The sequence below is a fragment of the Anser anser genome (assembly GCF_964211835.1).
Source record: "Anser anser genome assembly, chromosome: 25".
NCBI lineage: Eukaryota > Metazoa > Chordata > Aves > Anseriformes > Anatidae > Anser > Anser anser.
This window is the reverse complement of record NC_139746.1, coordinates 971,931-994,625: the sequence shown is the minus strand read 5'-3', so window position 1 is coordinate 994,625 and position 22,695 is coordinate 971,931. Positions and strand designations below refer to the sequence as shown.

The 22,695-nt window shown below is 60.5% G+C and overlaps 2 protein-coding genes across 4 annotated transcripts; one reads left to right on the top strand and one right to left on the bottom strand.

The window, feature by feature from the left end:
* Positions 1-62: 62 nt before the first annotated feature.
* Positions 63-14,035, top strand: TMEM259 (transmembrane protein 259; the record flags this gene model as incomplete). Of its 3 annotated transcripts, none has more annotated exons than XM_083810635.1 (11): positions 64-586; positions 3,957-4,214; positions 4,530-4,644; positions 6,876-6,986; positions 8,382-8,504; positions 8,841-8,941; positions 9,878-9,935; positions 10,255-10,338; positions 10,883-11,015; positions 11,432-11,531; positions 12,391-14,035. In XM_083810635.1, the coding sequence occupies exons 1-11, from the start codon at positions 359-361 to the stop codon at positions 13,225-13,227; spliced, it is 2,148 nt and encodes a 715-aa protein (XP_083666761.1). In that variant the 5' UTR covers positions 64-358. The 3 variants fall into 3 exon arrangements, with proteins under 3 accessions (XP_083666762.1, XP_083666761.1, XP_083666760.1); XM_083810634.1 differs by having other exon boundaries at positions 4,530-4,698; XM_083810636.1 differs by lacking the exons at positions 11,432-11,531; positions 12,391-14,035 and having other exon boundaries at positions 63-586; positions 10,883-11,019.
* Positions 14,036-14,950: 915 nt separating this feature from the next.
* Positions 14,951-21,535, bottom strand: GRIN3B (glutamate ionotropic receptor NMDA type subunit 3B; the record flags this gene model as incomplete). The annotated part of the gene is made up of 10 exons (XM_083810633.1): positions 14,951-15,539; positions 16,003-16,296; positions 16,420-16,487; positions 16,606-16,770; positions 16,862-17,013; positions 17,169-17,284; positions 17,409-17,554; positions 17,679-18,729; positions 19,140-19,738; positions 21,107-21,535. The coding sequence occupies 10 exons, from the start codon at positions 21,533-21,535 to the stop codon at positions 15,503-15,505; spliced, it is 3,057 nt and encodes a 1,018-aa protein (XP_083666759.1). The 3' UTR covers positions 14,951-15,502.
* Positions 21,536-22,695: the final 1,160 nt, after the last annotated feature.

Genomic DNA, 22,695 nt, shown 5'->3' with positions numbered 1-22,695 from the left:
GGGATTACCTAATTTACATACAGGGGCGGGGCCGGCGGCGGTCCGCCACCGTCCCAGCATGCCCTGCGCGCGGGCCGGCGGGGGGAAGATGGCGGCGGGGCGCTGAGGGGCGGCGGGGCCGCGCGGAGGAGGAAGAGGAGGAGGAGGAGGAAGGCGGCGAGCAGCGCGGGGAGGAAGGAGGAGCGGGGGCCGAGGTACCCGTACCGGTACCGGCGCCGCCCATGGCCGCGGGGCCGGCCCGGGAGCCGCCTCCCCGCCGGGCCTGCTCGGGGCCGCGCCGAGGCAGCGGCGGGCGCTGACCGCCGAGGCCGGGCCCTCAGCGGGGGGCGCCCCTCGCCCCCCCCCCCCCCGGGCCGCGATGTCCGAGAACAACCAGCCCCACGCCGCGCACCAGCACCCGGCCACCCACGGCGGGGCCGCCGGGGGGAACGGGCGCGGCGTGCGGAACCCCAACGGCAACCAGAACCCGCTGATCAACGTCCGCGACCGCCTCTTCCACGCGCTCTTCTTCAAGATGGCAGTGACCTACGCCCGGCTCTTCCCGCCCGCCTTCCGACGCGTCTTCGAGTTCTTCGTCCTGCTCAAGGTGAGGGGCTCGGCGGGGGCCCGCCTCACCGGCACTGCAAACCCCGGTTCTGCCCCAGCCGGCTTATAAACGCATCAGACCCCGGTTCTGCCCCGTCTCCGGAGGCGCCTGGCCCGTCCAAGCCCGGCCGGCGCAGGCCCCTCGTTTGAGCGAGGCGTGAGGAGCTGTAGCGACGCTCGGCGGTGCCCTGGCCATCAGAGCTCTGCTGCGAGCCCTGGAAGTGCTGAGGGAATCGCTGATCCGCTCCATAGGCGAGGGTGGGACGGAGGCGGTGGTGTGGGTGTGGAAGGCTTCTTGGGGCTTCCAGGGGATCAGTCCTTAGGGCGGGTTGCACACACAAGGTGCGTGGCTGGTAGCGTGTTGTTGAATCTTGTCTCTTCTAGAAGCAAGCAGTGCACAGCCCCAGCTTGTCGCTATTTCTTTTTAGTAGTCAGCACCCTCGGTTGTTCCGGGACAGCATCAAACTTCTGCTAAACCGGATAAAAGCCTGCCTGTGGTCTTGTTGATGTGGGTGCAGCTCTGGAGACCTTGCACGTAAATGGGGTGCTGAAGCTGAATTCTTCTCGGGTCTGGAAGTTGGGTCCTTCCCCTTGGGAATCAAGCAGTGACAGGCAAAGTGGCCTAACGCTGTCCGGGTGGGAGACAGCCCTTGGGCTAAATACCCCCCGGGGCTGCCAAGGCTCATCTCACCAGCACCCCCTGGAAATCAAGGGTAAGGGGCAGAGGGGAGGAGAGGTAGCTAGGGAAGAACAGCACGTCTGCTGTGGGTTTCTAAAATCTGGCCACTTAACACAAGAAGACGTTTGGGATGCTGTCTCGTACTGCATATAGGTGTTTTCTCCCTGCCCAAGAGCTGTTCAGGTTTTTAACCTCTCTCTCCTTTCTCCCCCCGTTGTGTGACTGCATTCAGGCGGACGGGGAGAGCGGAGCTGGTGCCAGTGGCCAGGCTGGCAGGTGGAGCAAGCGGTCCAGCTGGTAGCAGTTCCTGCTCAGAGCACACCTGAGGAAATAAAAATACTCACAGGGCACCTGCAGAGAGCACTGCCTGCCCCCTTGGGGTCAGAAGCCAGCCCGGCTTCCAGCCTGCTCTCGGCTCCACGCAGGGAGCAGCAGCGGGAGGCAGGCAGAGGGGAATTCCTGACACGGCTCCTGGTTCGGTGGCCTCACCGCCGTTCTTCCTGCACCGAGGGAGCTGTTTGTGATTTACCTTCCCTGGCGTCTTCCTGCGCAGCTCCCCTGCAGCTGTGACGTTTACCAGTCTGTTTGTTCACAGCAAATAGGTCAGGAGCGATAGGCAGCAGGGACAGCTCGTTTAATCGAGAGCGAGCGCCTTGATGCGGTTGGAGTGAGCGCACGAAACGCTCCCGTGCTGCTCCCTGTGCCCCTGCTCCTTGGAGCTTTGGGCCGTGAACTTTGGACGGCGTTGGGTAACGTCGTGCTGGATTTATCAGCTTCGCTGCAGGGAGGGAGTTTTATTAGCTCGCTTTGTTTTGCTGTGACCCACGGCTGTTCCGTGGGTTGAAAAGCATCTTCCGAGTAGCAACGGCGTGCTTCAGCCTGAAAGGCCTCTCTGATGGGTGACAAACTGTCTGAATTTCGGGCTGGACGCGTACTCTCAAAGCAAGCCATTTTACTTTAATAACGATACTCTTGCAGTATTGGATGGTGCTTTGGGGCTTTATTTCTTCTGGTGTGATAAGCAAGAATTTCCTGTCTGGTTGCGCGTAAGAGGCTCCAGCAGAGACTTGTTTAAAACTCTTTCGAGACGTTACAACGTTGGTAAGACAGAAAACCAGCTAATTGCTGGGAATCAGCACGGAGTTTGTTGGATTAGTGGACAGGAGCCCTCTGTAGCTTTAAACACGATACGGGAACTGAGAGGTGCCTGCTGGGGATCGCTGACTTTGGCTGATAAATAGGGGCCGAGCCGGAGGGAGCAGGCCCAGGCTGCCTTGCAGTAAGTCTGTCGTGTGTCGAGGGTCCAGAGCCCGCTGCAGTCCTGAACGCATTCTCCTGGCACATTCTCAACTTTCAGAGCCTGACGCTGCTGCCCCGGGTTCTGTGTTGTCCTGGTCTCGCAGCTGGTTGTCTTTTCTTGTGCAATCGGGCAGCCTTCCCCGTGCTTCAACAGGAAACGTTCAACAGGAAGGATTTTGTGCGGAGAGGGGAATGGTCGAAAGCCAGAGAAGGGCGCGGCTGGTCGAAACCCACGGTTACAGTTCTGTTTTTTTTCAGCATCGGTTGGGACCTTGGCACGCGTTAGCTCCGTTCGGTTGGCTTGCCCGCCGTGCGATCGTTCTGGGACTGGGTTTGGTTCCCAGGACCTTACGTGGGGCTGGGGCTGGGGCTGCGAGCCGCGCCCGCCAGCAGGATGCGTGCGCTTCGTGCAGGTGTCGGTGGCAGGGCCCCGACCCCGTGAGCAGGCAGGGATGGGTCTTGCTTCTGGTGAGTTTGTCGGTGCCGCGGTGCTGAAACCGTGGCTCTGCTGTGCTGGAGGCTGCGTGAGCCCAGGTGATCGGCAGGTAGTCCTCTGCAGGGCTTAGCCTTTATTTGCGATGCAGACGTGCTTCCTTCCCTGCTGTGCTCAACATCTGGCCTGACCGAGCAGAGATTAAACACAGATTTGTCTTAACGTCTTCTAATCTTTCTGCGAGAGCTTCGGTAGCCTTTCCTCACGGCTGTGTTGGGTTAGCAGCAGATCAAAGAAAGTCTTGGGTTTAGTAAAGTGAGCTGTGGGTTGGCCAGGTTTCTTCAAGACAGTGCTTTGGCTCTTTGAAATGAAAGTTCAGTAGTGAGCCGCGTGGGGTCTGATCCGTACCCAGCTGCCGTGCCCCTGGAGCTCGGGAGGAAGCACTTTGTGCCGGTACGCGCAGAGGCGAGGCAGTGGGCGCCGTGCGCGTGGTTTTGTAAGCGTCAGCGCTTCGTGGCCCGAGACGGCGCGCATACTCACGCTGCCGACGTGCCCCTTGGGTGGCAGCCAGCTAGCACAGCACCCACAGCACAGTTGCAGTAGCAGAGAAGTTTTGGTCAAAGGCACCTTGGAAACTCTGGTTCCCAGGAACAGCTTTAGGCCTCTCCTGGCGCTTACCTTGGAGAGGGAAGGGCTCAGCAGGTTAAAGAGGCTTCAGAAGGACAGGAAGCACGGAGAGGGTTCTGTCACTTGTCTGCGGGGCTGGAAAAGTCGCCTGATTCTAGGCTGCCTGATTATTTGGTGCGAAGACCACCGGGGTTGGAAAGCATAAAAGCTCTTGTCCACTTGCAAATCCGGGGTCTTTACGGGCAAAGAAGAGACGATCAAAACTGGGGAGCCTGCGAACAGGCAGCGCTGGGTCGGGCTAATGGTGTCTGCTTTGTTTCTTGCCCTGTACAGGCTCTCTTCGTGCTCTTCATCCTGGCTTACATCCACATCGCCTTCTCCCGCTCGCCCATCAACTGCTTGGAGCACGTGCGAGATAAATGGCCGCGCGATGGCATCTTGCGGGTGGAAATACAGCGCAACTCGAGCCGGCCCTCCATCCTCCTGCAGTTCTGCGATGCCGAGAAGTTCCCAGGAATGGTGGCTGAGCCCACAGCTGAGGAGGAAGAGGAGGAAATGACTGTGGATATGTTTGAAAACAGCTCTATCAAGGTAAAGACGCGTTCCCTGTGTGCACGGGGGGAGGTGAGTGTTGGTTTGGGGACAGTTTGTTAATGCAGTCTTTGTGAGTATGCCGTGGTCCCTCTGCATTCCCTCAGTCACTCGGCACAGGGCGCGTGCCCTCGGCTTTCCCTGTACGTCCCAGTTAGCCTCTCCTGTTTTAAGACAGAAATGAAAGCCTACGAGGCCGGGCTCTCCTGGCTTCCTCCTGGTGGTTGAGGCCGTCGCTGGGGCACAGGGGGAGCACAGAAGGCTGGAGCTGAAGTGACTGCTAACGTGACTTGCCCTGCCGCGGTTTTCCAACAGTTTGAGCTGGATATCGAGCCCAAGGTGTTCCTCAAGCCGTCCCGGATGAGCAGCGCCGAGGCGCTGAGCCACAACGAAAGCCGGGAGTTCTCGCTTAGTGAAGCAGCCGCTAAAGGTATGCAGCCTCTGCGGGAGACTGTGTCCGAGTTAGAGATGCTAACCAGAGCAGGTAAAGACAACTTCTGCTGCTATCTGTGCTCCCCCCTTCCCCTGCACCCTGCTCCTTCCCTGCGCATCTCATCCCGGCTTTTCTGGGGCTGTGCACAGTAACCTTAAACGTCCCCAGGCTGTTCCCGACGCTTTCACCTGTGGTTACCCGTGTCCCTGCTAACAACAGACCTACAGCAACGTCTTGCCTTTGGCTGGGGGGAGCTGGGAGTTGGGCGGGTGCATCTGGGTGACAAGGTTTGCTGCAGCCTTTTGGTCTGGCATCGTGTTTCTGCAGCGATCGGTGCCAGATAGCTCAGATGAATGCGAACCTCCCTCTTCTGAGCATTCTGCATTTACTGTCCTCTGGAGACCCGCAAGGATCCAACTGACGGTGCACATTCCTCGCTGCATTAACAGGATTTGGGCTGTATTTTGGGGCCCTGACTCAACACCAGTACCTGGAAGAGCAAACTAATCTGGAAAGCCACCAAGCAGGTTTCAGTAGGTTGCGAGATGCAGCCTTGCTGTTCTGCGTCGTTCAGAACATCGCTCAGGACATCGTCCTGCTTCCTCCCTCCCCTCTTTCGGCGTGACTTGAGCTGCTAATGTTTCCAAAGCGCTAGAGGGAGATTCGGTGGCTTTGTTTGGTTTAAAATGGAATTCCAGTGTTAGAAAACTTCTGTTAGGGGAAGAAATCTGTTAAAAAGAAAACCTGTTAAAAGAGAAATATGACATCTGATTCTCATTTGCCTTTTTCCGCTACGCTCTTGCCCTGGAAGTACTGGCCTTCTTTGCTCTTCAGCAGTACTGGGTGTTCTAGCAGTGGAGGATTGTGAGGCTGGACGTGGCAATAGCACCGTTCCCTTGGTCTTGCAGAGTTTTGCTTGATGCTGATCCACAACTAATTAGTCCTGTGTTTAAGATGATTAAGTCTCCTAAGGCTGGAGAACATGTAAATATTTTGGGTGCAATACCTTCGTTAATAGTTGCTTAAGTTCTGTAAGAGCCCTGTTGTACGATGCCGCGTACACCGACGGGCTGTGCCTTGCCGTGCTGAATGCCCGGTGGGAAACGATCCAGCGACATGGTAGGAGAGAGAATCGTGCCCCTCGTTAACGTAGTTACAGAACTCATCTTTTCAAATGGGTCCTAAAGCCACAAGTGCCTGTCTGCAGTGTATTTCCAGCTTTTCTGTTCTGTAAGTACACCAACGTTTAGACAGAATGTATTGCCGTGGAAAAGTGCTGTGTGATACCAGTGGAGTAATTCTTTTGCTGGTACTTCAACACTTCGTTTTCATTTGAACTTAAAACTGTTTTGTAATGAAAGCTAAAACTGAGACAAAGGCACCAGCCTGCATTTGCTGCCCGAGAAATTGAATCTCTCTCCTAGATGGTCAGGGAAGTTGCTTGGGCGCTTCTGTCAGTGATGTGTGAGCCTCAGTCGGGTGAGGCAGGCACGCTTCTTTCTTTGTTGTATCCTATTAAACGTTTTTGGTGGTGGTGTTTCAGACACCCGGCAGCTGCCTCTCCTCACCTCTCGCGAGATATGCTGTGACAGTTCAAAAGATCGGGGATTAAATTGCTTGGCTCCTACTTAGCAGGAGGCTTTGTCATCTCAGAAATGAGGTAGCAAAAAGCATTAATTTATAACTGTTCTTAAAAAAAAATAAATCAAAAAAACTTCAGACGCTGAAGGCTTTTTTTAATCTGTAGTTGTTCCTGCCTTTAGTTTTTGAGATTTGCAATTGTAGCAGTGACCTCTACCTCTGTATCCAGAGAAGTGCAGTGCCAGTTGTCCTTGCCTTGTTTACTTGGTGCTCAGCAGCTGCAAAGTCTACTTCCCCGCTGTTTCCTGAGCAGCGAAGAAGGCAGAAAGTGAATGGAGCAAAAATGAGCGGTGTCGGGCATGCCATGGGCAGATTCTGGGTGGTGCTCAACACAGCTTGAAACCACTGCCTTGAAGCTTTCCCAGCAGCTTCGCATTAAGGACTGATGTCAGGGGAATGGGCTTTGGATTCAGCAATTCATATCGATTTATTTTAAACTGGTAGAAGAAAGCCTGGAACGTGTTCACAGCTGATTCCGTTTTCAAGAACGTGGTAAAATGGGGGGAGGAAGTCCAGAGGTGCTATTTCTTCTTGGCAGCTGTCTGCAAGCCCTGCTGTTGAGTCTCCCTTCCCACCCTCTCTTGCAGTGTGGCCGCAGGAGGAGTACATCGTGGAGTACTCCTTGGAGTACGGCTTTTTGCGCCTGTCCCAGAGCACGCGCCAGCGCCTCAGCATCCCCGTCATGGTGGTGACTTTGGGTGAGTGAGGGAGCCAGCCCGCTCTGGTGCACTGGTGTGTGCGTGTTCCTGCAGGTACCTGTCTGCTGGCTCTCCTTGGGAAGTCAGTCATGTCCCGTCTACTCTTCATTAGTCTTGTGGGAACTATTTATAACGGCTGATGGCGCTCATTTTTCACGTGGGAGAGCTGCTTTATGGAGCCGTTACTGCTGTAGTAGGTGTTGCCCTCCCAAGAGGAGCGCTCTGCAGTGCTGGAGCCTGCTTCTGTTCGTGAGCCTTAACGGTACATCCGGCTCAGGTTTCTCACTGAGTAAGGAAAGGCCTGGTGGTACTGAGGGTGCTGTTTCAGTACAGTCCAAGTGGACTGCTTGGTTCTGTGGTTTAGAGTCTTGAAACAACACAGCCCATGGCCCTTTGGGGCAGGGACACTGCAGCGTGTAGCAGAGCAGCAGTGCTGGTGCCCAGTGGTGAGAGCTGTTGTGCGTGCGGCAGGGACGGTCCTGAGCAGACCTGCTCAGCACTTCCTCAGCACCCTTCTGTGCCCCTGCCAGCACCGGCAGACCGTTTTCCTGGGGCAGCATTCTCTTCTGGCGTTTACTCCATTCGGTTCAGAAATATGCTCTCAAACCTTCTCTTGCCTGTGACGTTAATTGATCTGTAATGAGCTGGTGGTGCAGCGATTGGACTAGATTGCATTACTTGCTCCTAATCAAACTGAGGCACAGCTGGGCTGGAGTACTGAGCAGGGATTCCATATGGTTAATGGGCAGTTTCCATGTTAAATGGTTATTTACTGACCTGGGCTTTCCCGTTCAGATAGACAAATTCCTTCATAAGTATCCTAGTAATTTACTGAAAAATGGTTTGTTTCTGGGCTTTCATTTCACTTGGATTTGGGGTATTTTTACCAGCTGATCAGTGTTTGTACAGTAGAATGCGCTTGGATGTTTTGTACCAGCTTTGTTGGTGCCCAGAGCAGTGGGGAGGTGTTGGTGGGCTCCAGCAGCACCACGCAGAGCCCAGCTGATGGCTGGAAAGCCTCTGCGGTCTCTCTGAGCTTTTCCAGAACTAGTTTCTCTGGGCATTTACTTGGGGGTGAGCCTTTTGTTGCTAGGGATGTACGCTAAGTCCGGGAGGCAAATTCCCTTTGTGTGTGTGCCAATGAGGGTATCACAGCCCTGATGGAATTCTTAAGGCCTGATTGGCACTGGCACTTGGCCAGCGTGGCTGTGCTGGTCTGTGTGACATTTTTCCCTCCCAGTCCTGCCCAGTTTAGTTAGCTGCCAGAGGTCTGAGTGCAGGCACGGCTCTGCTGGCATCTGTGTCCTTTTAAGTGATGAGAAGACCGTGCTTGCCTTCCTCCTCTGTGGTTTAAGATCTGAACAATCTGAATTTTTGTGCGTGTGTTCTGCCTAGATCCTACCAGGGATCAGTGCTTTGGGGACAGATTCAGTCGTCTGTTGCTGGATGAATTCCTGGGTTATGACGACATCCTGATGTCAAGCGTCAAAGCCTTGGCTGAAAATGAAGAAAACAAAGGTAAGGCTTGGGGGAATCACTTTCAGCAGCTGTGCAGAGCAGGTGGTGTTTTTTCTGTGGATGCATGAATATTGTCCTCTGACTATTGATTAATCCCTGATGCAGATCACTGCGTTACGGAGGGGTGTTATTGTCAAGGACAAAATGAAACAAATGGGAGGGGAGAGACATCTGCAAATGTGACTTCCTTATTGCACTGCGTAACAACGGGGTGCAGCCGTGCAGAGGGGTTGCCTTAGATCTCCTGCATTACATCCTAGTTCTTGAGAAGTTTGGTCTTGTTTTGTGAGTTGGTTACATTGGGGTCGTGTGGTGGTTTTGCTTTTCCCCCCCCAGGTTTCCTTCGCAATGTGGTGTCTGGAGAGCACTACCGCTTTGTCAGCATGTGGATGGCCAGGACTTCCTACCTGGCAGCCTTTGTCATCATGGTCATATTCGTAAGTTGGCAGGAGCTGGGCACTGCCTGGACTCTGAGCTCAGCTGATCAGCATGCGGGTGAGGTTTTATGTCACAGTACAGGCCTGAGCTCATAGCTGCTTCTAAAGCTAAGCCAATGGAGCGTGCAGTTCTCTGTTTTTTTTTCCTAATGCGGGTGTTTAGTGTCCAAAAAGTGAAACAAACAGAGGAGCGGAAATAGAATGAAATAATGGCTTTGTTGTCAAAGGGGAGATCCAGATTAGAGTCTCTTAAGTGTAATTAAATGCTCAGGCTGCCAAGACACGGGGATTGCCAAGGCAAATTTGTCCTCAGATTTTTAAGAGTGGGCCAACTAATGTGCCAGGGCTCGTCAAGATAGAATCGAGTCTCCTATGAGTACGTGTGTGACCAGGCAATTAAAGATCAGTATTAGACAAGACCTCAAGCGATAATTGAGCCTGTGTTCATAGTCGTAGATGACTGTCTCCCTTTGTGCCTGACGTTCCATTGATGCAGCTCCTTGTACAACAAAGTCACGGCCAGCGAGAGGAGAAATGGAGAAGAACGCAGGGTGACCTTTGTTGGAGAGGTGCTAGGAGCTGGGAGGAGCGCAGATACAGAATGGGAGCAAACCCCAGTTCCAGTTCTGCTGCTGTTTGGTTTGGCCACTGCTCAAATATTCAAAATATTCAAATATTCAAAATCAGTCTCTCTACAAACAAATTACTTACTATTTCACTGCAGTAATGCAAAGATGAATTGCTGTTTGTGAAGTCCTAATTGCTCTTTGGGAAATTGATCTGCGTAGCTCTAACTAAGGAACGTGGGATATGCACAGCATTCAGTGCGGTGCCGGGAGTCCAAGCTCACCTGTCTGAGCCTCTGCGGTAGCGTGGTTTTGAAAGAAACCCTGAACCCGTGTGGCTCTAACAGCGGCCTCTGTTCTCATATTTCAGACTCTGTCCGTTTCGATGCTGTTGCGCTACTCACACCATCAGATTTTTGTCTTCATTGGTAAGGATTCACTAAGGGATTTGGTGTGTACTGGACACTGCAGCCCACTCCGGCACGGTGTATTGTGTCTATACCCTGGACTGTTGTGGTTCAGAAGGGTCCTGCACGTAGCCGCGCAGGAGCTATATCCCCCATGGATCCCCCTGCACCATGCTTCTTCCGAGGGCTGCTCTGTCCCTTGACAAGTATCAGGGACAGGGGGCGTGGGGCGGTGGACTTCACGACACGTTGCAGAGCTCTGAATGGGGAGTGGTGCGGGGGTGGAGGGCTCCTTGGTCCCACGATCGCTTTGTGATATGGTACGCTTTCCTTCTTGCAGTTGACCTGTTACAGATGCTGGAAATGAACATGACAATTGCTTTCCCTGCGGCTCCCCTGCTCACTGTCATCCTGGCCCTAGTAGGTAAGGATGTGGGCTCACTTCTTGTGTATGTGCAGCAAGTCCCTCTGGGATCTGTAGAAGTATAATTCCCTGTTCTGACCTGGCCGCGGCAGGTGGTCAGCGTGTCTGCTCCTCACAAGGTGGAAGGCTCTGGAATTTGATGGCACAGTGAGCTGGGTTGTCCTTCCGAGTCCTCTGGAACAGCAGTTCATTTGGAAGTCACATAACCTGAACCTTTGTCCTTCTTTCACTTTAGTTCATTTCAGATTCCCCCTTCCTGTAACCACAGTCTGTTAGCGCAGTTTGGATTTTAAACAAAGCCACCAAAATCTCTGCTGGCCAGAGCCAGCTGATCCTCTGGCCTGTGCAGTGACTGCAGCCAGCAGTGAGACTTGTTTGACCGCAGCTGTTGCTTTAAACAGAGATGAGTTTGTCCTGCTGTGAGTTTTGCTGTACAGTCATACAGCCCCAGCTCTGGGAGGGATGTAGGATTTTTTCAAGCAGCCCCTTGCTGTACCTGTTTGCCCTGCAACGTGCTGATGTCAGGCACCTCTCTGTCCCGTAGGTATGGAGGCCATTATGTCGGAGTTCTTCAACGACACCACAACTGCGTTTTACATCATCCTTATCGTGTGGCTGGCCGACCAGTATGATGCTATTTGTTGCCACACCAATACGAGCAAGAGGCATTGGCTCAGGTAAGAGGAACTCATTCCCATAGTGCACAAACTGACTGCGTGTCCCGTTCTCTGGTGGGAGCCTTCTTTAGATCCTTTCCAGTCCTCCCAGAGAGGAGAGCTTCCACTCTTGAGAGCTGTACGTCTCCTTGGGAGCTGCCCTGCATGTCACAGGGTCCAAAGTGCAATTATTTTCCACTTCAGCGCTCGTGCATGGAATCACCCCTACCCTTTGCCTGCCCTTTGTTTTGCTTCATTGGAGACCTGTTCATAGTGAAGCATGAACATATCGATAGTGAACGTGCTAATTACATGTTAACGGGGGTCTGCACAGTCCTGTCAAAAGGCACCAGCTCAGAGCAGAGTTATGACTAAAAATAAATTCTTGTTTGTCCTGTCCATTGATGTGTCCCGGTATCTGCTGCCTCTCTGTGCAGGTTCTTCTATCTGTACCACTTTGCCTTCTATGCTTACCACTACCGATTCAACGGGCAGTACAGCAGCCTGGCTCTCGTCACCTCGTGGCTGTTCATCCAGGTGAGTAGCTGCCGTTTCTGCTCACATTCCTGCAACCAGCTGCATGGGGGCACGTGCCATCGTGGTGACTTCAGTCCTGGTCCCTCAGAGGGCTCTGGCTGCCTGCAGTTTAAACTGTTCCATTGCTGATTGCTCATGCTGGCTGCGCTGTTAAACAGCGATGGAAATGAGCTGCAGTTTGGGCTTCATCAATCTCCCATGTCAAGCAGAGTTTGAGTGGCTATGTTTGTTTTTATAAGAGGTTAAAATAATCCCTGGTTTGGAAATGGAGCAACGGGAAGAGGTGACTATCAAACAGCAGGACTTTTTGGTCTAAAGCTCAAATCCAGCCATGTGACTGACAGCAGGCTGAGTTTTGGAAGGTGTTAGGAAGGGTTTCTGACCCATCTCTGGAAGAAGTCTCACTGAGAATCTCCCACGCAGAAGCCGAGGAGTGGGTCGTGTCTGTGCACTGCAGGTATTGGCAAGACCACTCCCGAGCTGATGGCTTCAGCATTCTGGTTCAGGCAGATCTTTTGTGTGTCTCTGGCTGTTGACCTGCCCTCTCCCTGCTGTGAGGTGCAGATGGGGAACTGAAGATGGGCCGGAGATAAATGCCTTCACCCTTGTTCTCACCCCAACAAAGGAAGGGGCGTTGTGCTCCATTACATGTCTTCAGAGCTCTTCAGCTGCTCTCCGACAGCAGCTTGCAGGAGCTGTGGTAGAAGAGATAAATCTCTGCAGAATTTCAGATAAGCTTCTGGACAGAGCAGCCAAATTCTGCAGTCGCTGTCTTTACCAGGAGATGAACGAATAGTTCTGCTAGGTAAGGCTAGGCTTGCAGCCTGATGAGTGACTCCTTTCCCTTTGCCTTCTCTAGCATTCAATGATTTACTTCTTCCACCACTACGAGCTGCCGGCTATTCTCCAGCAGATCAGGATCCAGGAGATGCTGCTGCAGAACCAGCAGGTGGGCCAGGGGACGCAGACAACGCTCCAAGACAACCTCAACAACAACACTACCGCTGCCCCGGTTGAGGTGGGGAGCCGTCAGCCCCACCTGGTCGCTGGCCCTTCCGGGGAGAGCAGCGGCCCGGCGGCGCTGACCCCCAGCGAGGCCTCCAGCGTCATCGCCGCGGCCACGGCGGCGTCGGTTGGGAGCGACCTGAACTGGGTCGCTGAGACAGCCGCCATCGTCACGGAGGCCTCGTTTCTCTCCGACCTGAGCTCTACCCTGCTGGAGCCAAACGTGGTGCACGAAGCCATGGCCAACGGGAGCCCTCAGGACGCCGCCGCCTCCAGCCTGGTTGCCCGCATCAGGGTCAGCAGCGACCACCCGGAGACTGCTGTGGGCTCCATCACCATCGAAGTCACTTCGACGGCTGTGGTTGCTGCTGCAGACGTGCCCCCCGCCGCAGAGGTTGCGCCCCCCGGCCTGGCGCAGGAGGACGGGGCCTCTGTCCCCAGCCCTTCCCCTCCTGAGCAGACTGAGGCCGCGCGGGGCTCAGACAGCCAAGCGAAACCTGGCAGCAAGAACTGCGCCGCGGGCAGCGGCGTGGCAGAGACCCTGCCAGCCTCTGGGGAGAACACTGATCAGGACAAACGCTCGGGCCGTGCTCTGGGGGACCGGGGGGAGAGCAGCTCTTGCCCAGCACCAGCGGATAGTACAGCTAGCTCCGGGCCGTGCTCGCAGCCAGACTCGAGGAGCCTGTCTTGAGTCCCTGTTACTGTCCTTCTGGACTGCCGGGAAGGCATCTGGATTTCGTTTGTTACTATTTCTCACTTCACCATCATCCTTAACCCATGAATTCCTCTTAGTGGAGGCAGAGCAGCTGGGACAGAGAAAAGGTGCTGCGGTGAACTCCCCTGGGAAAAGCGCGCGCGTGCTCGTGTACAACAGGAGAGGCTGGCGCGTGTCGGACTGCTCGGTGCCAGCTGCTCCCTGCAGGGAGGGCGCGAGGCGTGATGGCTCCCGGCGCCTGCGGGGCACCGGGGCCTCGTCCCACCGCCGCCGAGGCTGTGGGCGAGCCCCCTGGCTGCGTCCTCCCTGCCACCAGCCCAGTGTCACAGCTCTTCCTCGCCCCCCGGCTTTGCCCCCTGAGGTTGTGTTTGCGGTCCGGGCATTGCTTGCAGACGTGAGCTGATTTGTGACGAGCCACGTGTGTGTGCGGCAGCTCTGGTTAGAATAGCAACCGCGTGTGAGCAGGGAGAGCATCTTCAGCCACGCTTGGGAGAAAACTGGTAAGCTTTCCTTCTCTAGGGGAAAAGAAGCTCAACGCCTTCCCCTGACACTAGAGCTGCTCCCACCAGAGCAAAGCTGGGCAATAACCAAAGCAGAAGCTGCATTTTAGCCCTGTTTTTTTTTTTTCCCCCTTGAATTTCCCTTGGTCAGTGGGTTTAGGGGGTAGAAGCTGCCCTGTGCAGGTTAGAGCATCCACCCCAGGAAGGAGGCACGTGGCTGTGCTTGGAAGCAGTGGAGAAAACCTCCTAGCCCTGGAGAAACGCTCTGCCTTCTGCTGCTGGTGATCGGCCCCTCTTCAATGCATGTGGCCCCCATAAAGCGGGAGCTCCTGCCCCGGGCCGTTAGTAGTTAATGTCCTCTGGGACCTGGGCCGTAGCTTCCGTGTCCGTAGCGCTGGGGAGGAGGCTGGCAGCTCTGGGGCCGTGCGGCTCTGCTTCGGGCAGCTGCAGGGGGTGCAGTTTGTTCTTCAGTGCCTTGTCCCCGCGGGGCGAGCGGCTTGTCGCTGGCTGGCCTGGTGGTGCATGAGAAGGTTTAGCAATGAACCAAAACACTAAAGCTAAGAACTTGCAGCTAATTTTTTTTTTCCCTCGTTCCCCTGGCAGCAGAGGTGAAGCCCCGTGCACACAGCTGCCTGCCTGGTGTGGCGCACCTGGGGCCGGATCTGGCTGCTGCCCCCAGGGTGGGTGACGGGAAGGGGGGGGGGGGTTGTGCTGGTAGGGAGAGCAGAGCTCTTGTGAAAGGAGGGGGGGGGGTGCAGGAGAGAGGCACAGCTGGGGGGGCTGGGAGGGGAGAAAAGCTGCAGGGGGTGCTGCTGCAGAGCATCCCTGGGTCTCGGCCTCGCCTCCCCATGGAGCAGTCGGCGCGTGGCCCCCTCCTGCCCACCTTCGGTGGCTTCCACCCGTTTCCACGTCAGCACCATGAGGGCTCTCAGCCCCCCCCCCCCCAATCTCCCACCCCGGTCTGTTCCCCCCCCGTTTTTGTTTTCCTGTTCTCCCGCGGAGCCCCGGGTGTTGCTCTGGGGAAGGGGGGAGCCCGCTGGTGACCAGCGCCAGCCCCCTCTGCAGCCGCCCTTGGGGACGCGCCGGGGCCCCACCGCATGGACGTGCAAGAGCAAGGAGAAATCCGCCGGCTTTCAAGGGGGTGGGTGGGAGGGGGAGGGAGGGAGGGAAGCAAACCAAATCATTGGACGAATGAAGAGTAGAGTTCATTCTATTTAATTAATGTACAAAATGTGTTTGTATATAATAATAAATATTATATCTAACAGCTGCTGTGGTGCTGCCCCACTGTCCTGCTAGCACTGTGCCGGGTTCCTGCTGGAAGGTGACGCGGGAGCAGCCCGGGGCCTGGCTGTGGGCTCAGCACCGCAACCCCGCGGGGCCGCGCACGCTGCTGGGGGGGGCCAGGGAGGCCCTGCTTGCCTGCCAGGGCTGAGCCTGAGCCCCCCGTCCCCGCATCCACCAGCGGTGGGCAGCGCCAGTGGGAGTGGGAAGGCTGCGGGGAAGGAAGCCGTGCCTGTGGCACCCCCAGCCTTCCACAGCCCTCCCCTCGTCCCTCGCTTTTGGGCCCAGTTCCTTCATCTCCTCTGCTGCCTCGGAGGGAGGGGAGCGGGCTGAGGAAGGGGCCAGCACCGGAGCCTCCCATCCCTGCCCAGGGGCTGCTGCTGGTGCTGGGGCTCAGCCTGGCTTCGGCTCCGTGCTGCCGCCCCTGGGGCTGCTCCGTGCTCCTGCTCCGGGGCCCTCCGGCAGCCCTAGTCACTGCTCGCCTGCGGCGGGGCCGGCGCCTGCCTGCGGAGCAAGGAGCGCTGTCAGCCTCGCCCTGAGCCCGGTGCCTTCGGGATGCTGCTGGGGGGGGGGGGAAAGCCAGGCCTTTTCGGCTCCATTTACAGATTACAAAGTGAGCCTGAAGGCTGGCAAGCAGCTGCCCGGCTGTTCAGCTTGGTCGTGCAGGGGTTTCTCACCACATCTTAACCCTCTACTTTCCCCAAAATTAAAGCCCCCCCCCGCCCCGAAACTTAGGCTGCTGGCTCTAGTGTAAAACCCTGCTATTCAGAGAGAGGGGAGGAGAGGCACGAACTCCCCAGCCTCCATCCCCGGTCCTTGCTCTCCGAGGGGCGCAGCATTGCGCGGGATCCTCCCCAGCCCGGCCCAGCACGGAGGAGCCAAGCCCAAGGCTGGGGTGCAGAGCACTTGAAGCTCCGGCTGCCTTTTTGGGGTGCCACAGGCGCACCCTGTCCCCCACCGCGCTCACCTGTCCTCCTGGGGCTCCTCCGAGGCCGGTGCCCGGCTGCTCCTGGCCGTGCCCATGGCAGCCACGAGCTCGCTCTTCCTCACCAGGGCCGCGCGCAGCTGCTCCCGCATCGCCTCGATCTTCTCCTCCAGCTCCCGCAGCTCGGCCCCAGCGCCCTGCACCGGCCCGTTCCCCCGGCGCCCTGGGGTCCCCTCGCCCTCGGGGGTGGCTGCATCCAGCTGGAAGCGCACCCGGCGCCCCTCCTGCCGCAGCCTGGGCCAGGGCTGCACCCCGGGGCTCTGCTGGGGGTCACACCTTGGGGGGGAGGGGGAGAAGGGTCGAGGTGGGGACTGCGGGGGGGATCCCGCTGCAGTCCCGGGGCTGGAGGGTGCCCGTGGGGAGGATGAGAGCGGGGCAGGCGCCCATCCCGGGCCCTACCTCTCCGCCAAGCTCAGCTTCTGGCCTTTCTGCTCCTCCACGCCCGTGTTCAGAGCCCGGTGGATTTTCTGTGGGGGCACAAGGGAGGAGTGAGGGGCCCCGGGGAGACGGACCCAGGCTGGGGGAAGGCGGAGGCCGTGAGAGGGAGGAAGGGCAGCGGCGGGGCCGGGCTCCTCCTCGCCCCACCTGGCTGGTGTGCAGCCAGTAGTTGAATTTCTTCTTCCGCTTGATGCGGGGCAGGACGAGGCGGTAGAAGACGTGCTCGCCCAGCGAGGTGAGCAGGGAGCCGCTGAGCCCGATGCAGAGCAGCACGAAGAGCCCCGAGAAGTGGTAGATGCCCATCTGCAGGGTCTGCGAGGAGAGGGGGGGGCGTTGGCAGGGTGCTGGGGGAGGGGGGGGGGCACCCGCAGAGCCCCCGCGCCCAGGGCCCGGCCGCCCGCACCTCGGTGACGGCGAAGACGCGCTTGCCGCAGGGCACCATCTTGTACCACTTGTCGTGCAGCAGGTCCATGAAGCCGGCCGACTTGTAGCGGCTGATGAACTCGGAGAGGTTGGAGGTCAGCGGCGAGTTCTGCGGGAGGCCGATGCCGTAGCCTGGCCCCGGGGGGGGGGGAGAGAGCAGCAATGCTGGGACCAGGGGGGCAATGGCCAGGCACAGCCCCCAGCACCCACCACTGAGGGTCTCCCCCCCCATGCCATGTGGCCAGAGTCCCCCCCAACAGCCCCGGTGTGCCCCCCAGTTCCCCCACCTTCGATGGCGAAGGGCTTGCCCACGGTGAGCAGTTTGCAGTCGGAGTCGATGGAGACCTCGTAGTCCAGCAGGGACTTGTCCATGATGAAGGCGTTGAGCTTGGGGGGCTCCGTCCTGCGCCAATGCGGGGCGGGGGGGGCTCAGGGATGGGGCTGCCCCCCCCAGCATGACACCCTCAGGGGGCGTGCAGGGGAGGGGGTAACCGGAGGGGCCCGCGACGCCCCCCCCCGACCCTCACTTGAGCATGGTGACGCCGGTGGGGGTGGTGGGGACGTTGTAGCGCCGCATGTACTCGTGCATCTCGGGGAAGCTCTTCTTGATGTACTCCTCGGCGCTGCTCTCCCACACCGTGCCGAAGCGGAAGCCGTGCGAGGGGTGATGCAGCTGGAAGGAGGCACCGCAGCATCAGCACCCCCAGGCCGGGGGGAACAGAGCCCCCTCCCTTCCCCAAGCACATCCCCAAGCCCACCCAGCGGTGCGCTCTGAAGCGGCCCGGGCGCGCTCCCACCTTGGGGTCGTGGATGCCCGAGAGCTCCTCGAAGGTCTTCTCCCCCACCATGACGGCCGCCAGGTTGGCCGTGTAGCTGGAGAGCACCAGGAGGCAGAAGATGGCCCAGAGGTTCATGAGGAAGCGGCCGGTGCAGCACTTGGGCGTCTTGCTGGAGACGGTGCGCCCAAAGAGGATGGCGTAGCAGAGGTTGAGGGCTGAGGAGTAGGAGAAGATCTTCATGCGGTTGCGGCCGTGGGGGGTCATGCCGTAGGGGCTCTTCCACTCGTAAAGGGTGAGGAAGAGTGCGGTCATGTGCAGCGCCACGAAGATGCCCACCCACATGGTCCAGTGCAAGGGCCACATGAAGGCCCCGATAGGCGACGCTGTGTCCTTGGTCCTCACCAGGATGCCCAGGCTGGTGGAGAAGAAGGGGCTGGTGAAGTCGATGACTTTGCTCCGCGCCGAGTTGATGCTGAAGGAGGTGACGGCCATGTGGGCTGTGCCGCTCAGCAGGTCCCCCACCAGCCCCGTCCAGCGCCCGTTCTTCCAGGCCCCATATTTCCCATCGCCCACGATGTAGAGCTCGAAGTCGAAGGGCACGTCCTCGGCCAGCTTCTCCAGCAGGTCGATGCAGTACCCGTAGCAGCACTTCTTGTACTCCCGCGGCACCGAGCCGTTCCCAGCGCCGAGCTCCTCGAAGAGGGCGTCCAGCACAGCCGAGTCGTTGGTGCCGGGGTCCAGGCAGAGCTGCCCGGCTGGGCAGCTCCCGTCCTCGTCCACCTCCCGCGTGAAGACGAAGGGGTGCTCCACCAGCGTCACCACCCGCAGCCTCGCGCGGGCGCCGCCAGCCCCCTCGGCCAGGCTCTTGCGCTGGAGGTGGCTCTGCCAGGCGCCCTCCTCCAGCTCCAGCTTGCCGTGCCGCCAGGCGCCCATCGTCACCCACGTCGGCTGCCCCAGCGAGTCCCGCAGCAGGCTCCAGACGCGGTACTGCTGCTCCGTGTGCACCCGCGTCCCGTTCTGCACCTGCACGTGTCCCGTCCGGCCGTGGAAGGACGTGTTGGACATGAACCTGGGGGGGGGGACACAGGGGGTCACGGCTCGGGCACAGCGGGGTCCTGCTCTGGGGAGGGGAGGTGAAGGACGGGGCTTGTGGCTGGGAGCGTGAGGTGCCCAGCTCGGCACAGAGGAGGAGCAGGATCTGGCCCTGCGGCCTCTGCCCTGCAGCTCGCTGTGCTAGCAGGGCCAAGCGCTATTAATATTTATAGAGCACCAGAGCTCGGGCAGCATGAGGGAGATCTAAAGTGACGCAGCCCCCTTGTGCAGCCACACAGAGCCTGTCCCGGGGCGGGGGGGGGCCACGCACTGAGCCCCAGAGCAGCAGCCGCACCGGCTGTGGCCAGGTCACCCCCCCCCACCGTGCCCCAAAACCACCACAGAGGAGCAGGGAGGGGGCAAGGCCCCCCCCAGCACCGTCCTTACCTGGAGAGGAAGCGCCCCGAGGACTCAGCGCCCTCCCTGAGCCTGTCGTCGCAGTTCACCGTGGTGGGGACGAGCGCGAGGTCGGGGCGGACGGCGGCGGCGCTGGCGATGGCGCGGGACACCAGCTCCACCGCGTCCTGCACGAACGGCTCCAGCGGGGGCCGGCCCACCTCCCCGAAGGCCAGCAGCCCCAGGGGCAACCCCTCAGTCTGCAGCTCGCCAGTGCGGAGCGGGGAGCCCAGAATCCAGTGGAACTCCTGCAGCAGCAGCCCCGACTGTTCGACCACCCTGAAGAGCAGCCGGGCGCGCCGCAGGTCGCAGCCCAGCACCAGCACGGGGCTGGAGAGAGCCTTGAGGCGCTCCCCGCGCTGCCGGAGGTAGCGGGAGGCCCTGGGCTCATCCAGGTAGCCGAGGTCCAGCACGGCGCGGAGGAGGAGCTGGGTGCGGCGGGCCCAGAGGCCGAGGAAGCCGGAGACATCCCAGGGGTGGCAGAGCACCAGGCTGGTCTCGTGCCAGTCGTTGGCCTGCAGGATGCTCGCCAGCACCTCCACCAGCGTCTCCAGCGAGCTCTGCCGGTCCATGTGGAAGTGGAAGGGGCTCTGCCGGCACACAGGGGTGGTGGCTGTCCCCAACCCTGCTGCTGACCCTGGGGACAGCCCAGGGCAGCTCCAGCCCTCGGCTCAGCACCATCCCTCCCACGCTGGGACCACCCCACTCCTGGCCCTGCTCTCTCCAGCACCAGCACGGATCGGAGCAATGGTTCCCCCCTGCCCATGCAGCTCCAGCCATGCACCCGAGGGTGTGAAAAGCCCAGGAAACCAGAGAGCTGCCCAGGGAGGAGACCCTGCTCTGAGCCAGCCCCGGTCCCCCCGCTGCCACCTGAGCCGGGGGTCGTGCATGTGCCCTGCTCCCAGCAGCACGCAGCCGGCCCCAGCCCCAAGCAGGAGCTACAAGGACGCACCAGGCGTGGAGGGCAGCGCAGCCTGCGCGTGTCCCCAGGGGAGGCTGGGGGACAGGCTGCCGCCGTGCTCCTGCTGCCTGCCAAGAAACGGAGTCACCTTCCTGGTGACTGAGCGGAGGCTGGCGGCTGAGCCCAGCGCGGGCGAAGGAGCCCAAATGCTCCGGAGAGTGCAAGGGGGTCGGGCAACACAGCCCCGCGTGGCGAGGGTCTGGCCCCAGAGGGGACTGGCTGAGGAAAGGGAGAGGGACAAATCCAACCCCAGGACCGCGGGGCTGGGGACAGGTCTCTGCTTGGCAGTGCTTAGGCTGTGGATCACGGCACGGGTGAGTGTGGCCATTGCGCCTGGGCCAGTGGGGCCGAACTGGGTGGCACAGGAGACTCCAGGCATGTCCCCAGGGCCCTTCTGGGGCTGGGCCAGGGTTGGGATAGGGGATGGGGGAACACGGGGCTGCGAGTGGAGCTGCCTTGAACTGGGAACTGGGATTGGGTTGGGACGGAGCTGGGATGGGGACTGGGATGAAGGTGGGAGAGAGCCAGGATGGGGGCTGGAATAGAGGCAGAAAGGGGCCAGAATGGTGCCCAGGAGGGGACTGGGGTGATGCTGAGACGGGGCCAGGCTTGAGCCAGGATGGAGCTCGGGATGGTGCCTAGACAGGGACTGGAACAGCAGCAGGATGAGGATGGGATGGGGCGCAGGATGAAGCTGGGATAGAGCCCCCGCCCCCGGGATGGGGCCGGGACGGAGCTGGGATGGGGGCGAGACGGGAGCCGAGAGGGAGCAGGGATGGGGGCAGAGATTGGGGCCGGGATAGGGGCTGAGATTGGAGTCGGGATGGAGCAGGGATGCAGCGAGGATGGGGGGGCCACGGCAGAACCGCGATGGGGGCAGGAGAGGAGCCGGGACAGGAGCCGGGACGGCCCGGAGAGCCGGGACGGAGCCGGGGCGCGGAGCCGGGGGTCCGGCCGGGGGCCCCGCCGCCCGCAGCGGTGCCCGCGAGGCTCTTACCTGCGGGCGGAAGGGCAGCGGGCCGCGGGTGTCGAGGACGCTGACGAAGGGGACCCGCAGGGCGGCGGCGAGGAAGTCGAGCTGGAGCAGCTCGCGGCGGGAGCGGGGCACGGCCAGGACGGCGGCCACCCCGCGCCCCCCCAGCGCCCCGCAGAGCCACCGCGCCAGCGAGCCGGGGTCCCGCGCCGCCGGGGCGCCCGCCACCAGCTCCAGGCTGCGGTTGGGGGGCAGCGCCGCCCCCCCGGCCCCCCCCGGCCCCGCGGCGGCCCCGGCCAAGGCGGCGCGGACGCGGCCGGGGGCTGCGGGCGGCAGCAGCGCTCCCAGGCGCACGGCGGGGCCGGCGCGGGCCGGGACGCGGCAGGGCTGCGGGTGCCCCCCCGCCGCCCCCAGCGCGGCCGCCAGCAGCCAGAGCGCCCCCAGCCCCGCCATGGGCGCCCCCGGCCCCCCCCCGGCTCCGCTCTGCGCCCGTCGGGCCGAGCCGAGCCGAGCCGAGCCGCGCCGCGCCGGGCCGGGGCGGGCCGGGGGCGGGGGCAGCTCCGCCGCGGCGGGGCGGGAGGGGCCGGGACGGGCCGGGAGAGGCCCCGGGAGCTGCACCCCCCCCCCGGCTCCGGTGGCCCCCCGGGACTCCGGGAGCGCGTGGCCGGGGGAGACCTCCCCGGGGTCGGGTCCCGCCGCGCCCCCCGCAGCCCCGCGGGGGTGGCTCCGCCTCGCAGGGTCCCCCCCGTGCCCCGGGGGAGCCGTCGGGGGGGCCCCGAGGAGCCGCCGCGCCTCGCACCGAGCCCCGGGGCCGCGCGTTCCGCCCGCCCCCGCCGCGGCCCCCCGCGCCCGACGGGACCCGGCCGGGCTCCGCCGGCCCCTCCGGGCCGAGCCCCCGCGGGCGCAGCGAGCCCGAGGCTCCCGGGGGCGCGGGGGGGGCTCGGCCCGGGGCCGGGGGGCTCCTCGCTCCGGGAGGGGGCTCCTCAGCTGCCGGGGAGCTGGGGCGGGAGCGGCTCCGCTGAATTCGTAAGAGAAAGAAAGCGAGAAGGGAGCCAAGTACCAGCTGGCGAAAATATTGATCACCAGACAGATTTAATGAGTCAAAGCCAACGAATTCCCCTTGCGGGGAGCGGATCCTGACGGCCCCGGGCAGGGGCTGGGGGGACCCTGGCATGGAGCAGCCCCCGCAGCCCCCACCCCAACGTGAGCCCCGCGGAGGGGCCTGGAGCTGCGCTCAGTGGGGGGGGGGAGCGCTGGGAGGGAGCGCCCCGACCTGGGGCAGCCCCCGGGGGTCGGCCCCCAGCCCCCAGGGAGCCCCCGGGGCTCCGCTGCTGCAGCCGAGCTCTCCGCGTGCCCCGAGCATCCCCCTGGCTCCGGTTGCTGCTCCCTGCTGCAGCCGATTAACGTTGATCCAAAATGTCAGGAGGAAGGCGGGGAGTGAAGGAAGAGAAATGGGGCTTATTAAGCTAAAAGCATTATCTAAGCGAGCTGGCGTGCGAGCGGGCTGCGCGGACACTCGTGCTATTAAAGTGCACTTTAAATCAGCTGCGCTTACTTCTGGTGCGCTGAGCTGCTCGCTGCGGTGGGTGCGTGCGGGGCTGGGGCTCAGAGCA